Below are 14485 nucleotides of genomic sequence, written 5' to 3'. Positions count from 1 at the left end.
TTTGATTTGCATTTCTCTAATTGCTAGAGACATTGAACATTTTTTCATATATTTGTTAATTGATTGTATATCTTCTGAGAAGTGTCTATTCAGCTCCTTCACCCATTTATTGTTTGGGTTATTTGGGGTTTTTTGGTGTTCCATTTTTTGAGTTCTTTATAAATCCTCTTTGCTAAATTGGGTTTCTTATGCATATATATCTCATATATATAGATTAGTGCTCTATCTGATGTGCATATGGTAAAAATTTGCTCCCATTCTGTAGGCTCTCTCTTCACCTTACTGATTGTTTCTTTGGATGAGAAAAAGCTTTTCAGTTTGAATCCATCCCATTTATTGATTCTTAGTTTTGTTTTATTTCTTGTGCTTTAGGAGTCTTGTTCAGGAAGTTGGGGCCTAATCCAACATGATGAAGATTTGGGCCTACTTTTTCTTCTATTAGGTGCAGGGCTTCTGATCTAATTCCTAGATCCTTGACCTACTTAAAAGTTTCTGATTCTGTAGTAAAAAAAAATATGGAAAAAAAATAAAGAATAGAACCCCTTAAAATATGACTTTTCCTACTTAGTATGCTATATATACCTTTTCCTGTTTTGCTTGGAAAATGAACAGACATAATGATGGGATGCCTGTTCCACAAACCCTTCCTTAACCATTCTTTCCTTCAATGACTTAACCTCAAAATGACATTTTCTGTAAAGGTTTTACCATATGAAAACAAAAATTGATTGAAACTGAAAAATTATGAAAATTCTGTACATGAGAACTTGTGGAAAGATGGCTAATGCTGTCGGTTGAAGGATACTTTTAGCTTTAACAGCTTATATTAGAGTAGAAAACTTAAAATAACATCCTAATTCTCCAATCTAAGGTATCTGGGGAAAAGATCAAAATAAATGTCAAAAAGTAGAAAAGAGGCAGAGTAAAGATAAAAGCAAGAAGTAATGTGATAAAAAGTGGATACAGATCCTGGGCCATCGAAGTCACAGTGTGTTGTGGTCGCAGGTTGTTCAGAAAGGGTGGGAGTTTCATTGGTAACTGGAGACTTCTCATTTAGGTGGAAGAGGTGGTGACATCTGGGTTGTGGCCAATAAAAAATGACTTGTAAGAAATTTAAAGACAAATCTCCTCAGCAACAGTTGGTGGGTGGAGGAAAAGCAGTCAGGTTAGCACCTGAAAGTCTCCAAAGGAGAAGACCTTGAAATCCCAGTGCTCCCAGGCACCTCTATAGCTGGTAAGCAGAGAGATCTTGATGAAGAGAAAGACAGAATTTCAGTAGCTGAAAGTGGGCTTGGTGGTAAATTCCAAATGCCTTGGCACTAAAAGGTCAGAAACAAGAGATGTACCTTGAAGTAACACAGCTGAAGAAGGTCTAGTAAGATCCTGAAATGCTGGAAAATCCTCTTTGCTAAATAGGGTTTCTCATGCAAAACCTGCTATTGCAGATTATGCATTTACAACTGTAAAGTCCGAAATTGGAACAATTCTGTACAATGATTTCAAACAGATCTCAGAAGCTGATCCTCCCAGATTTAACAGAGAAGCATTTATGAACAAAGGGATTGTCCACAAGTTCCCCAAGCATAGAGAAAGAGCCAGACAACTAGGGGATTTCCGCTTTCTTCCCAAACTCAATCAAAACTGCCTTTTAAACCATACTATTGCTTGCAAAGCAGTTAGAGTGGTACAAAGAGAAACCTCAGACAAAACCCTCGCTCCCATCAATGAATACAATGGACTTGTCAGATGCCCAAAATAAATTTCATAAACTGATAAGCCAACTCTAGAATCCTGCGGAAAGTTTCTTTTAAAGTATCTATGTCACCTTACCTTATTTAGTGCACCCCCCTGCAAAAAAATTATTATTTATATTTTCTACATTTAATTGAAAAATAAAAACATGACTCCAGAGAGGACTTTGAAATCCCAACATTACATCCCTACCTCTACAGTTACCTGAGAAGGAACTGAAGAATTCAAGAACTGTTAAAGAAAACCACTGGATGATCAATCCACCAGCCAGGAAGATGGTGTATACCCTACCAGTGGCTTAATTTACCAGCTTCCAGTACAGCATCTTATACCAAGCCACCATAAAAACATGATGTTACTAGCTCCAGAAATGATAGAACTTAAATCTAATAAAAATAGTCCTAAGAAAGAAGGAAATCTTGTTGTTGGTAACAACATGGATGAATCTGGAATATATCAGGTTAAGAGAAATAAGCCAGGCATAGAAAGACAAATTCCACATGATCACATTTACATGTAGAATCTAAAAATCTTGAACTTACGAAGAGAGGAAATGTGGTTACCAGGAGATGAGGAATGGAGGCTGGGGAGATGTTGGGTACAAAGGGTACAAAGTTTCAGTGTGAGTAAGTTCTGGAGAGCTGTTGTACCGCATAGTGACTGTATATAACACTCCAGCATATCTTGAAAATTGGTAAGAAAGTAGGATTTAAGTATTCTCACCACAAAAAAAAGTCTATGAGGTCATACATGTTAATTAGCTCTGTTGAGCCATTCCATAATGTTTACCTATTTCAAAACATCATGTTGTACATGATAAATATATAGTTTTATTTATCAACTGAAAAAAAGATATTGAAATTATTTTTAAAGGGCAAATATATTACAGAGGGTCAATAAAGCAGACAGTGTTAAGACTGTGAAAGGACAATAAAATTGGAAAACTTCTAGAGCAACAGAAAAATTTCAGAACAGGTACAAATGAACAGAAATAAGAATGAAAAAGATGTACCCAGCTATAGACTCTGTATATAAAGTATATGATGTTTTTAATAAATTTTGTGCACAAAATTTCTCCCACTGAGGCAGTGGGAGAGGGTGCCAAGGCAACTTTGAAAACTAAACAAATTTGAAAACTTAGATAAAATGGATAAATCCCTAGGAAATAATGCACCTTTTAAAAAGTTGGCTTAAAAAAGAAATTGAGAGCCTGAGTACTCCCATTATCATGAAAGGAATTGAATCAGTAGCTTAAAACTTCTCGTTAAAAATATATACCCCCCCATATGGCTTTAGAAATAAGTTATCAAGCACCCAAGGAATAGATTATTCTGATATTTTATGAGCTTTTCCAGACAGCAGAAAGAGAAAATAGTTCTCAAACCAGTCACCCCGCTCGCTAAACTTGAAAGCAAAATAAGACAGAGTCCAGGAGAGTGACATAACAGCCACATCTCAGATCAGAAATGCAAATGCTTTCTGCTTCTGTGCTGCAGCCTTTCTATTTGTTTTTTAAGCAATACCTTAGAATTTTCTTTGTCTGAGCCAGCCCTCACTAGGGAGCTGGGGAGCCTCATGTGTACTATCTGACAAGAAGAATGCTTAAATCAGTTTTATTAAGATTTTATAGTTACAATTAGTTTTATTAAAATTCATAGTTAGAATCTCTAATCTAAAATCTGAAATGTTCCAAAATGCAAAATGTTTTGATTGCTGAGATGATATCACAGGTAGGAAATTCCATACCCTGAAACTTCGTGCACAAAATTTATTAAAAATATCATATACTTTGTATAGAGTTATGAAAAATTGTTCTGTGGATTGGTAATTATGAATGTAATGCCTTCCACTGTTATGTATGTAAGAAATAAATAAATAAATAAATAAAAATAGCAAAGCAAATCTACTTAAAGACAGATAAAAACAAACAATAACAACAACAAAAAAATCATATAAATCAACTTCCTGCTATGTGTCTAAAGCAAATAGGAAACACAAATGAATTTAGTGTTCAAATTTTTGTCCCCTCCCCAAGATTTTTATACACACACACACACTCACACACACACATACACACACACATATAAATATATGAAAATATATCAAAATCAGAAAAGAAAAAAAGTCTGAAAGCAGAAGCACTTTTGTGCTAAGCTTTTTAGCTAATGGGTGCACAAGCTATGGTTGTTTCTCCTTACACTGTATCACTAGTAGAGAAAGAACAAGCTTATTTGTTCTCACAATTTTAAAACTTTGTGTTACTCACTTTTCTGTTATGTTTTTCCCCTTTTTCCTAAAGATCCTCGGGAGCCCACAGCGTCTCTGCGACTTGGCAGGTCCCAGTTCCACTGAGCCAGAACCCAGAAAAAGATCAATTTCCAAAAGAAAATCTCACTTGGATCTTCTCAAACTGTATGATACTTCCCCCACCCCTTTTCCTTTTTTTTAGGGGGGAGGTACCAGGGATTGAACCCAGAAGCACTTAACCACTGAGTCACATCCCCTTTTAATTTTTAAATTTTGAGACAGGGTCTTGCTAAGTTGTTTAGGGCTTCACTAAGTTGCTGAGGCTGGCCTTTAACTTGCAGTCCTCCTGCTTCAGCCTCCCAAGTTGCTGGAATTAGAGGCGTGCACCACCATACCCAGGGATACTTTCCCCTTTTAGATCTATATTGCTTGGTGAAAACTGCTTCTCTGAATTCTATTCATCTTATTTCCAAATTCCTGAAATTTTCATGAACCTACATTAAATGAAGTGTGCATATTTATTAATTACCATTTGCAAGCCATAGAAAAAGACATCATAGTTTATTATAATGATACTACTTTCCTTATTTTCAGATTAACTTAACATTAGATATGTAAAATGAAATGTTAAAAAAACTATTCATTGGAGTTGTTTTAGGGAAAAACTTTTTGATCTTTAATACAGTAGCTGTAGAATTTCTTCACCTATAACCTCAATGGAAAACTGAATATTACATGATTTTAGTAGCTGTATTGACATGTATCTGTACAGAAGTGTTTGTTTTATAGAGGAAGATCCACATTATCACAAGACATTGTATCTATTTTCTATTGGGAAAAAATGAGCAAAATATAAAAATGAGATTGTTCAGTGTTTGTCCTTAGGAAAATTACAAGTTTCCTTCAGGAATTTTCATTTGTACTTTGATAAACCAGCCAACTGAGAGGGAGTGTGATTCAAGGTGGGCCACTTTGCCTGGAGGTTTTCTTAAACTGAGAATGGTAGCTTCATTTATTCACTGTTGGGCTCATTTTTAACTTAATGCAAATTAGACGATCTCTTTTGACCGCTGTTCACTTTGCCAGGCTAACAATTCTGGTTCATCTGGGGACATTCTTCTCTTTCACACACATGTGCTCTTCCCTCTCTTGAATGCTGTCCAGCATCATGGACGGCATGACCGAAGCGTGCATCAAGGGTGGCATTGAAGCCTGCTACGCTGCCGTGTCCTGCGTCTGCACCTTGCTGGGGGCCCTGGACGAGCTCAGCCAGGGCAAGGGCTTGAGCGAGGGTCAAGTGCAGCTGCTGCTCCTGCGCCTCGAAGAGCTGAGGGACGGGGCCGAGTCCAGCCGCGACTCCATGGAGATCAACGAGGCTGACTTCCGCTGGCAGAGGCGAGTGCTGTCCTCAGAGCACACGCCATGGGAGTCAGGGCACGAGAGGAGCCCTGACATCAGCATCAGTGTCACCACAGACACAGGCCAGACCACCTTGGAAGGAGAGTTGGGTCAGACGACCCCAGAGGACCACACAGAGAACCACAAGAATGGGCTCAAATCACCAGCCATCCGAGAGGACAAGGAGACGCTGGGCAAAGTGTCAGAACCAGAGCCAGTAGACCAGCCTGACGTGGTCCAGAGAAGCCACACGGTGGCTTACCCGGACATCACTAACTTCCTGTCTGTGGACTGCAGGATGAGGTCCTATGGATCTAGGTACAGTGAGAGCAACTTCAGTGTAGATGACCAAGACCTGTCGAGGACAGAATTTGATTCCTGTGATCAGTACTCAATGGCAGCAGAGAAGGACTCGGGCAGGTCTGATGTGTCCGACATCGGGTCGGACAACTGTTCACTGGCTGATGAAGAGCAGACCCCGAGGGACTGCCTGGGCCACCGGTCCTTTCGAACAGCAGCTCTGTCTCTCAAACTGCTGAAGAACCAGGAGGCGGACCAGCACAGCGCCAGGCTGTTCGTGCAGTCCCTGGAAAGCCTGCTTCCTCGGCTCCTGGCTCTCCCCACTGTGGAAGAGGTAGACTCCGCCCTCCAGAATTTTGCCTCCACTTTCTGCTCAGGTTTGTAAACCATTTTTTTACTAGATGCTCAGAACCCTTTGCCTTCCTTAGCCATGAGCATCCTGCTTGCAGTTTGGAATCTCAAAATGTGTGAGTGAATCTTGGGGTTTTCTCTATTTAAAGAGAGCCCAGGAATGTAAGACTTAGTGGTCGAAGCTGATTCCTGGACAGAGGAGCTCGACAGCCTGGGCTTCTGACCTGCTTGGTATCCCTTGTACCAAGATGAGAGCCCAGCAAACATTGTTGGTCCCCCAGGATACCTGTGAGTCCAAGCACAGTGCTGCTGCTGCTTGTGGTAACCATGTTCTTGAGTCATCAAGAAATGGTAAAACTATACATAGGGTCTTCTGTTTGAAATTAATATTATCCATATAAAACCTCCATTGCATGTCTCAGTATTTCATATATAAAATTTAGGTCTCCCAGAACTTTGTGTTTACAAACACCATCAGTCCTTTCAGATCAATGAGTTGTTCTCCACAGTGAATACTGACTTCCAAAGCTCTCTTCATTTCTTAAGACCTGGCAAGGTCTTTTATAAAATTTGAGGCTAAAGTAAGTCTTTGAGTTTTTGTTTTTCTACCTTTCAAATTTATGCTTATTTTTAGTACATGCAAAACAGAGCTTGCATTAATTATTTTTTTAATGTGGCCATTATACCTGGTACTCCAAATGTTGCAAACTGACCAAAACTTTATAGGTTTATAGAATATTCCATCAGAGCCAATATGTTGTATGAAATTATTTTTTTACATGTAGAAATCAATACCTTGAAAAATACTTCATAAATTTTTCATTGTTTCTAAATATGGTTTTTAGTGATTGTGATTAAGTTACTTGCTTGCCTTTTTAATTCTAATGACATCCACAGTGCTCTTACCATTTAGGAGTTGGTCTCTAAGTGCAAAGTGTAGACCTGTCAGTCTGTGGTCCTGTTATCAATAAGGTAAATCTCCTTGGTTACCCACTTTGGTTTGATTGGTGGCACTGGCCATGGTTGGGGGTCAGCTGAAGCCACTGGATGCTGGCCTATGGCCATTTCTGAACCAAGGCCTTTGTTCTTGCTCCCCTTGCAAGGGCCAACTCCAAGATTATTAATTAACAAAAGAGAAACATTGGTGCTATCCTGAGACAAGGGAGATGGCAGATCTCCCTTGTTACCCCAAGAGAAAGTTAACGAAAGTAAAAACAGAAGGAAAAACCTTGCTGAGCTATAAACCAGATCTTTGGCTTTTGGGGACTGTGGGGGCACAGTATTGTACTGAAGATCAAAAAAGTGGCACTCTACCACTGAGCTATACCCCCAGCCTTTCTTATTTTATTTTTTTGAGACAGGGCCTTACTAAGTTGCTTTGGATGACCTTGAACTTGCCATCCTCCTGCCTCAGCCTCCAAGGTAGCTGGGATTGCAGGTGTGTGCCACCACACAGCTTCTTTTATCTATTTTGACATCAAAAGCCTCAAACCTTTTGCAAAAAACTTTCCTTGAGAGCTCACCCCTACCCCAGTTAGTGGGGCTGCTTTCTGGGCTGAATCATGTCCCTTTTGTCTTTCTCAACGATTCCTATCGTCAGACAGCTAATGTGCCGTTGAAATGAGCCTCCTCAATTCAATGTGACTCAAGAGAGCCTTTCTTTTAAAACAAAGCTTCTTATGGTGTAGGAATTTGTAAAATCGTTCAGACAAAAAAACGGTTTTTATAAAGACGGTACTTCACCTGAGCCGAGGTCACTGCAGGAGTGCCTCTCTGGTTCCATGTAGAGCAAGGTGGCATCTGTGTAAGGTGGCTCCTCAGGATGAAAAGAACGCTCCAGGCTTGCACAGCAATCGAGAAGGGGTCACTGGCACTTACTGTTCCTTGGGTGAGTGGTTTTCAGTGAGTGTTGAGACTTACTATGACCAAACTGAAGGCTGGCTGCCAGCAACAGGAGATTTATAATTTACCATATCTCACAAACGATCAAGGAACACAAATGAATTTCAGTTGGGCAAGAAATCACCATTTTCCTTACATTTAAAACAAATCTGATCAAGACCCCCAGCCTGCCCAGCTGGCAGGATATTTGGTTTCTGCCTCCCTTCAGGTTCCCATCCCAGAATCAAACCCAAGCTCGAGCTTTTGGAAATCTGTAAAGGGAAGCCTCTCACCTCTCACCTCTCACACGCCAGTAAACCTCCTTCCTAGTTCACAGCTCCTGAGGTTCCCGTGGTTTTGCTATCTCCCTGCCAGCCTGGGGCTAGGATGCTCTGGTAAGTCTGGAAGCCCCTGCTCTTCATTATCCATCCCCTCCTGGTCCTGCTAGCTCTGCAGGTACAGAGGAGCTGCAGGGAGGGACAAGCACCATTATTATTGGTTTAATAAATAAGAAGGGAAGTATTCCAGAAACACAGTTGGAGAACAGATAATCTAACAAAATCCTTCTCCAGCATCCTGCAATTTGCGGAATATAAAATTTGTAGAATATGATACTATAAAGACAAAATAAAAATAAACAATAATCATATCACCTTGAGGTTGTCCCTGAAATATTTTGGCTTCTTTTCTTGCAGGCATTTTTCAGCATATAAATGTGCTCATTTGCAGGTATCTGCAATAATAATAATAATAATAATAGTTAACACTAACATAGCACTTCTCTAGGGGTTTTAGGTATATTAATTCATGTAATACCCCATAAAGTAGCAGAGCTGTTATCCCCACTTTATTTATTATTATTTTTTTTTGGAGGGGGGTTACCTGGGATTGAACTCAGGGGCACTCGGCCACTAAGCCACATCCCCAGCCTTATTTTGTATTTTACTTAGAGACAGGGTCTCACTGAGTTGCTTAGCACCTCACTTTTGCTGAAGCTGGCTTTGAACTTGTGATTCTCCTACCTCAGCCTCTCGAGCTGCTGGGATTACAGGCATGCACCACCACACCCGGCTGTCATCCCTTCTTCATAGATGAGGAAATTGAGACATGGAGTAGTCAGTCACCCAAACTACCACACCTAGGAAGAGCTGGACCCAGGATAGGAAACTGAGCAGTGTGGCTGCAGAGAACAGGCTCTGAATTGTCACACTCCCAGTGCCTGGGTGGGTAGAGAGAGAATACATGCACGTAGCTAGGGAAAGAATGTAACATGTGTCATTGTTATGTTGCACTTAATATTTTGTTAGCATATTCCCGTATCTTTGAATATTCTTTGAAAGTATGATTTATGATACCTCTATAACATTCATTTCTGTTAACTCACCACAAGATATTTAATGTCTCTTTTTGGTGGACCCCTACGTTTGTCTCCACATGCTTCTCTTGAAGGCTGTTTAATTATTTAGGAAATGCTGTGCTGTTCAAGAACACAAAAGTCCCCTGGAGTTGTTCTGCCCTGAAAAGTCATAGCACAGAAAATGTGGAACAGCTGTCCAAGTCTCAAAAGTCAAGGATGGCTCCTGGGAATCCGTACTATGGGAGCAGGAACTCAAAGATATATGTATTGAAATATATATGGTAGCATTATTTAACAGTAAAAATATCAAAAATAACCAAAATGCTCCAAAATATGGGAAAGATTAAATGAGTACATCTATTGGCACCATATAGCCATTAAAAATGATGATTTTGAGTAAAAATGAATGATATGGAAAATGGTCAAAATGTAATTTTTAAAAAAATGATTCAAGACTAACATTAAAATGTTAATATTACTTACACAGAATGGCATGATTATGGATTAATTTTATTTTCTTCTGTGTATCTTTTCTCAAATCTCTAAGCATAATTTCCTATAACTTTTACCAGGAAACAAAGCAGCAATATTATATAAAAATTGGAACTATAGACTCTAGGAGATACAAAGTCATATAACCTTATCATGGAGGCTTAAAGTTGATAAGGCCTATGCAGCATTGTTGAGAGTAGCTGTAAGAACATTGTTGTGCACAGTTGGTGAGAGGAAAACATAGTATGTTTTTATAAAACATCATGGAAGATGTTTGGGCTGTATCTATTAAACTGAATATATTTATTCTACTCTTGGAAATTTATCCCACCAAAACACATGCTAAAAGTAGTTTCATCACCTCAGCTTTTTTTCATAATTGAAACAACAGAAATGACCATCAGGTGAACGTTAATCATGCTGATCCCCAGGCAACCATGCAGGGCCCATGCACACGTGTTCAAGAGAGTGAGGCAGATCTGTAAGTGCTCATATGAAGAGAGGCCTAAGATATCTTCTTGGCAGATGTCACATTACAAAATGATGTGTGCAGTATGATTTTATTTGTGATTATATTTCCATACATACAAGGAAGTTTTGCTGGGAACCTTATCACTGAGATTCCAGAGAAACAAGATTGTTCTTACGTTTTTCTTCTCTATACTCTTGTTAAATATTTTAAATGGGGGTATTTAATGTGAATTTAAAAAGAACTGTTATATTATCTTGACATAGAAGAGACTCTTAAGAGTCTTTTGTGCTTATTTTGTATCCATTTGTGCACTGGTAAACAGTCAGGGAGGTGATCTATCCTCCTCTTCCTGACAAAAAAGAGCTTTTCAGTTGCAGAGGAACAGAATGAACTTCAATTATTGAAACTGGGAAATACAAATGCAAAAGCCAGAATATGTTAAAGGTTCCTTTAGTTTGTCACTCCAGATCAGGTAGCACTGCATTGAGACCAATCAGAAGGATGATTGGGAAATAGTAGATCAGAGAGTGACATGCAACAGCGGAATCTCCTCGCAACATTGGAAACCAGTAGAGCATGGCACAGTGCAAGAATCCTGAAGTTTGGGCCCAGAAGACCTTTGCCAATTTCTAGCTGTATAACTTTGAGCAAGTTAGTTAATATCGCTTAGGCACTTTTCTTGCTAATAAACAATGTTTGGGAAGAATCAAATTAAATGATAGATGAGAAGAGATTGGTTTTAGGCAGTTGGCATTTAATTAATTATACCCACTGTGTTCTTTCCCTTGTTATTAATATTACCAGTGAAATATATCTGGTATAGCAAGCAAATGTCTGTTTTCCTTAACTGGATGGAATATCCCTCATTTTGTTTTATTCACACATTTGCTAGCTCTTTGTAACTGAAGAAATTAGTCTGCAGGCAGATGTAGGCCACTACCAACAGATTGCTGCCAACAAGTAGAACAAATTATTTAAGAATTGGGTACATCCACTAGCAGCGCATTCCAGGAGTATGCTGCATCTCTGTCTGGGTCTCCATGTGGATAGATACAAGAGGTGTCTTTTTCTCCTTTTTATCTTTGAGCAAGTGTTCGGTTTTCTGAAATATGTTGCAAGGGAAATAGTAGCTGATTTCAAAATTTTTAGAGCAGTTATGACTGGTGTCTAAAATCAGTACAGATTCCTGCCCCACCCTTTATTCACAGACTCAAATGTATCTTTCACTTACTATCTAAGGTACTGAAATTCCTATTCCTGAACACTGCTTTTTGGTTTACAATGCAAAGAGATGAATTTTAGGCCCTCTATCTCTTCTGGAGAACTGGAGGCAACTCCACCAGGACCTTCAGAGTATTGGGGGTTCCCATAGACCACTGGGGCTGAGACGTGATTTCATGTCCTGCTCTACATTTCAAGGACAATGTATTTTCAGATCCTGCTCTCAACCTGACCCTCCTTTTAAAAATGCACCTTGGCTCATGATCACAAAGTGCGCTCAGCAGTCTCTTAGGGCAGCAGCAGAATTCTGTTAGCACTCTGTAAAGCCAGGTGGGGGTGATACCTCATCTCAAACTGTCCATGGTAGTTCTGCTGGAATTGCACACACGCATGCACACACACACACGCGCACACACATACACATGCACACACGCACACATGCACACACACACGTATGCACACATGTACGCCCAGATGTGCTTACTCCCACCATAAAATGTTGGAAAGATCATCAACTTTTTTTTTTTCAATTTCAAAAGCTTTTTCTGGCCCTTCTTACTAGCAAGTTCCATAAGCCACAACTCCAGCCCCATAACTTTTTAAGAAAAAAATAGTGGAAAACAAACCAATAGCTATTACATGGCTGTGTGCCTCTCTATTCCCTCATTTGTATAAAAATGGCTTGAGATAAAATTTACACACCACAGTTTAACCATTTGGTGTGCACAATTGTTTTTGATATATTGCATTATTGTTTGTTTTAACGGTGGTAAAATGTATGTGACAGTAATGTTTCTATTTTAATCATTTTTGAGTGTATAATTTGGCACTAACTACATTCACAATATTTTGAAACCATTGCCACTATTTCCAGAATTTTTTTTTAATTATACCAAATAGGAACTATCCTCTCCCCTCTGGTAACCTCTTAGAGATTATCTGCTTTCTGTCTCTATGGATTTATCTATTCTAGGTACTGCATATAAGTGAATCATACGTAATTGCTTATTTCACTCAACATAATGTTTTTTTTAATTTATAAGTGGACATAATACCTTTATTTTATTTATTTTTATGTGGTGCTGAGGATGGAACCCAGGGCCTCACACGTGCTAGGCAAGTGCTCTACCACTGAGCCCCAGCCCCAGCCCAGCTTAATGATTTGAAGGTTCATCTATGTCATAGTGGGCACCAGAGCTCTCATTCCTGTTTATGGCTGAATAATATTTCATTTACATACATGCCAGATTTTGTTTACCCAGTTGTCCTTGCTAGATTCTTGGATTGTTACCACCTTTTGCTTCTTGGTTGTTATGCAGTTCAAATCCTTATTTTCAATTTTTTTAAAATATAACTAGAAATGGAATGGCTGGATCATAAGGTAGTTCCATATTAAGCATTTTGAAAAGTGTGTATTTGAGAGTAACTCCCCTAATCATCTCATACACATGATTGCATCCTGTTGTCATAGCAGTTTTTTGTTCGTTCATTCTTATTCAGACATTCAACAAAAATTTGTAAGGGTCTGTTATGTGTTGGGCACCGTTCTGGACACTGGAGATTCTGTAATAAACAGAACAAGTAAAGTCATACCTTCTCATAGATCTTAAGTAATAGTGATACTGGCAGAAATTAAAGAAATAAATATTAGTATAATGTTGGCTAGAATAAATGCCATTGAGGCATAAAAAAATGCCGAGTGAGTTGGGCGCAGTGGCGCATGCCTGTAATCCCAGCAGCTCAGGAGGCTGAGGCAAGAGGATCACAAATTCAAAGACAGACTCAGCAATTTAGTGAGGCCCTCAGCAACTTAGTGAGATGCTGTCTCTAAATAAAACTTTAAAAAAAAAAAAAAAAACAGTCTAGGGATGTAGCCCAGTGGTTGAGGGCCCTGGGTTCAATCTGGTACCAAAACAAAACAAAACAAAAAAGACAGCAGGGTGAGGAAATAGAGTATTAGGGGGGTGGTGGGATTCTATTTAGATGGAATTGAAAGGGAAGAGTGCTGAAAAACTGACACTTGAACTGAGAAATGAAAGAATCAAAGGAGCAAGTCATCAGGCGATCTTCAGGAAACCATTTTGGAGAGTGACAAAAGTGATGCAAAGATCCTGAGGCAGGTCCAGGTGGGTGTGGTGATGAGAGAGCCAGAAGATCAGAGGGCTGCAGGAGTGAGAAGGAGAGGGGAAGGGGAGGCTGGGGTCTTGTTAGATTGTCATGGGAAGCCACTGGAGAGCTTGAGCAAGGGATAGAATGTAGTCAGTTATTCTCCCTATTCATAGGAAAACAAGGTGAGAGAGGACTTAAATGATTTACCAAAGTTGTAGCTGCTAAGTAGCAGATCAAGATGCAGCATGGGCAGATGCACACTCTTCCTCCTGTGTGTCTATCTGGTCCTATCAGCATCTGGCTGGCTCTGCACCATGCACTATCCATCCCTAGGACCAATTCTCAGCTCCCCAGATGCGGGTCTCAGCAAGCACCTTGTTTGAAGCCCCACTGCTCTCTCAACTCCCCCCTCAGGCATGATGCACTCCCCCTGCTTTGACGGGAGCAGCAGCCTGTGCTTCCAGATGCTGATGAACGCGGACAGCCTGTACACAGCCGCACACTGCGCCCTGCTCCTCAACCTGAAGCTCTCCCACGGTGACTACTACAGGAAGCGGCCGACCCTGGCGCCTGGCATGATGGTGAGTGTGCGTCTCACTGTGGCTGCTCCGGCCTCCTGGCTACACGGCTGAGCATCGGTGCCTGGAGAGGATCAGCATGGCGTGTTCTGGTCAACACCACTCAGCCGTGGTCATGCCCGTGGGCACAGATTGGCAATTTGCACCATGCTGTGAGCTACAGAGCTGCCCACAGGGAACGGTAGCCAGGGAAGAACTCTGAATCTTGCTGATGGCCCAGTAATTCATCTGGTGGCTCAGTAATTCGTCTGGTGGCTCTGTCAAACGTGTGTAAAACACGTTAAGAAAAAACACATCAACACATTGAGATCAGAAGATGTATAGGGA

At 40.1% G+C, this 14485-nt stretch overlaps 1 protein-coding gene and 1 pseudogene across 2 annotated transcripts in view; both read left to right on the top strand.

Annotated features, from left to right (window-relative positions):
- Positions 1–14485, top strand: part of Arfgef3 (ARFGEF family member 3) — a 157914-nt gene that overhangs the window by 86658 nt on the left and 56771 nt on the right. For both annotated transcript variants that reach the window (XM_078019053.1, XM_005329807.5), the window contains 3 exons: positions 4052–4164; positions 5164–6074; positions 13995–14161. In XM_078019053.1, the coding sequence (XP_077875179.1) occupies positions 4052–4164; positions 5164–6074; positions 13995–14161 (1191 nt within the window). The remainder of the gene's footprint in view (positions 1–4051; positions 4165–5163; positions 6075–13994; positions 14162–14485) is intronic.
- On the top strand, positions 778–2136 carry LOC101973733 (GTP-binding protein 10 pseudogene; annotated as a pseudogene).

The sequence above is a fragment of the Ictidomys tridecemlineatus genome, chromosome 8 (assembly GCF_052094955.1).
Source record: "Ictidomys tridecemlineatus isolate mIctTri1 chromosome 8, mIctTri1.hap1, whole genome shotgun sequence".
Taxonomy (NCBI): domain Eukaryota; kingdom Metazoa; phylum Chordata; class Mammalia; order Rodentia; family Sciuridae; genus Ictidomys; species Ictidomys tridecemlineatus.
This window is presented reverse-complemented; position numbering and strand designations above follow the sequence as displayed.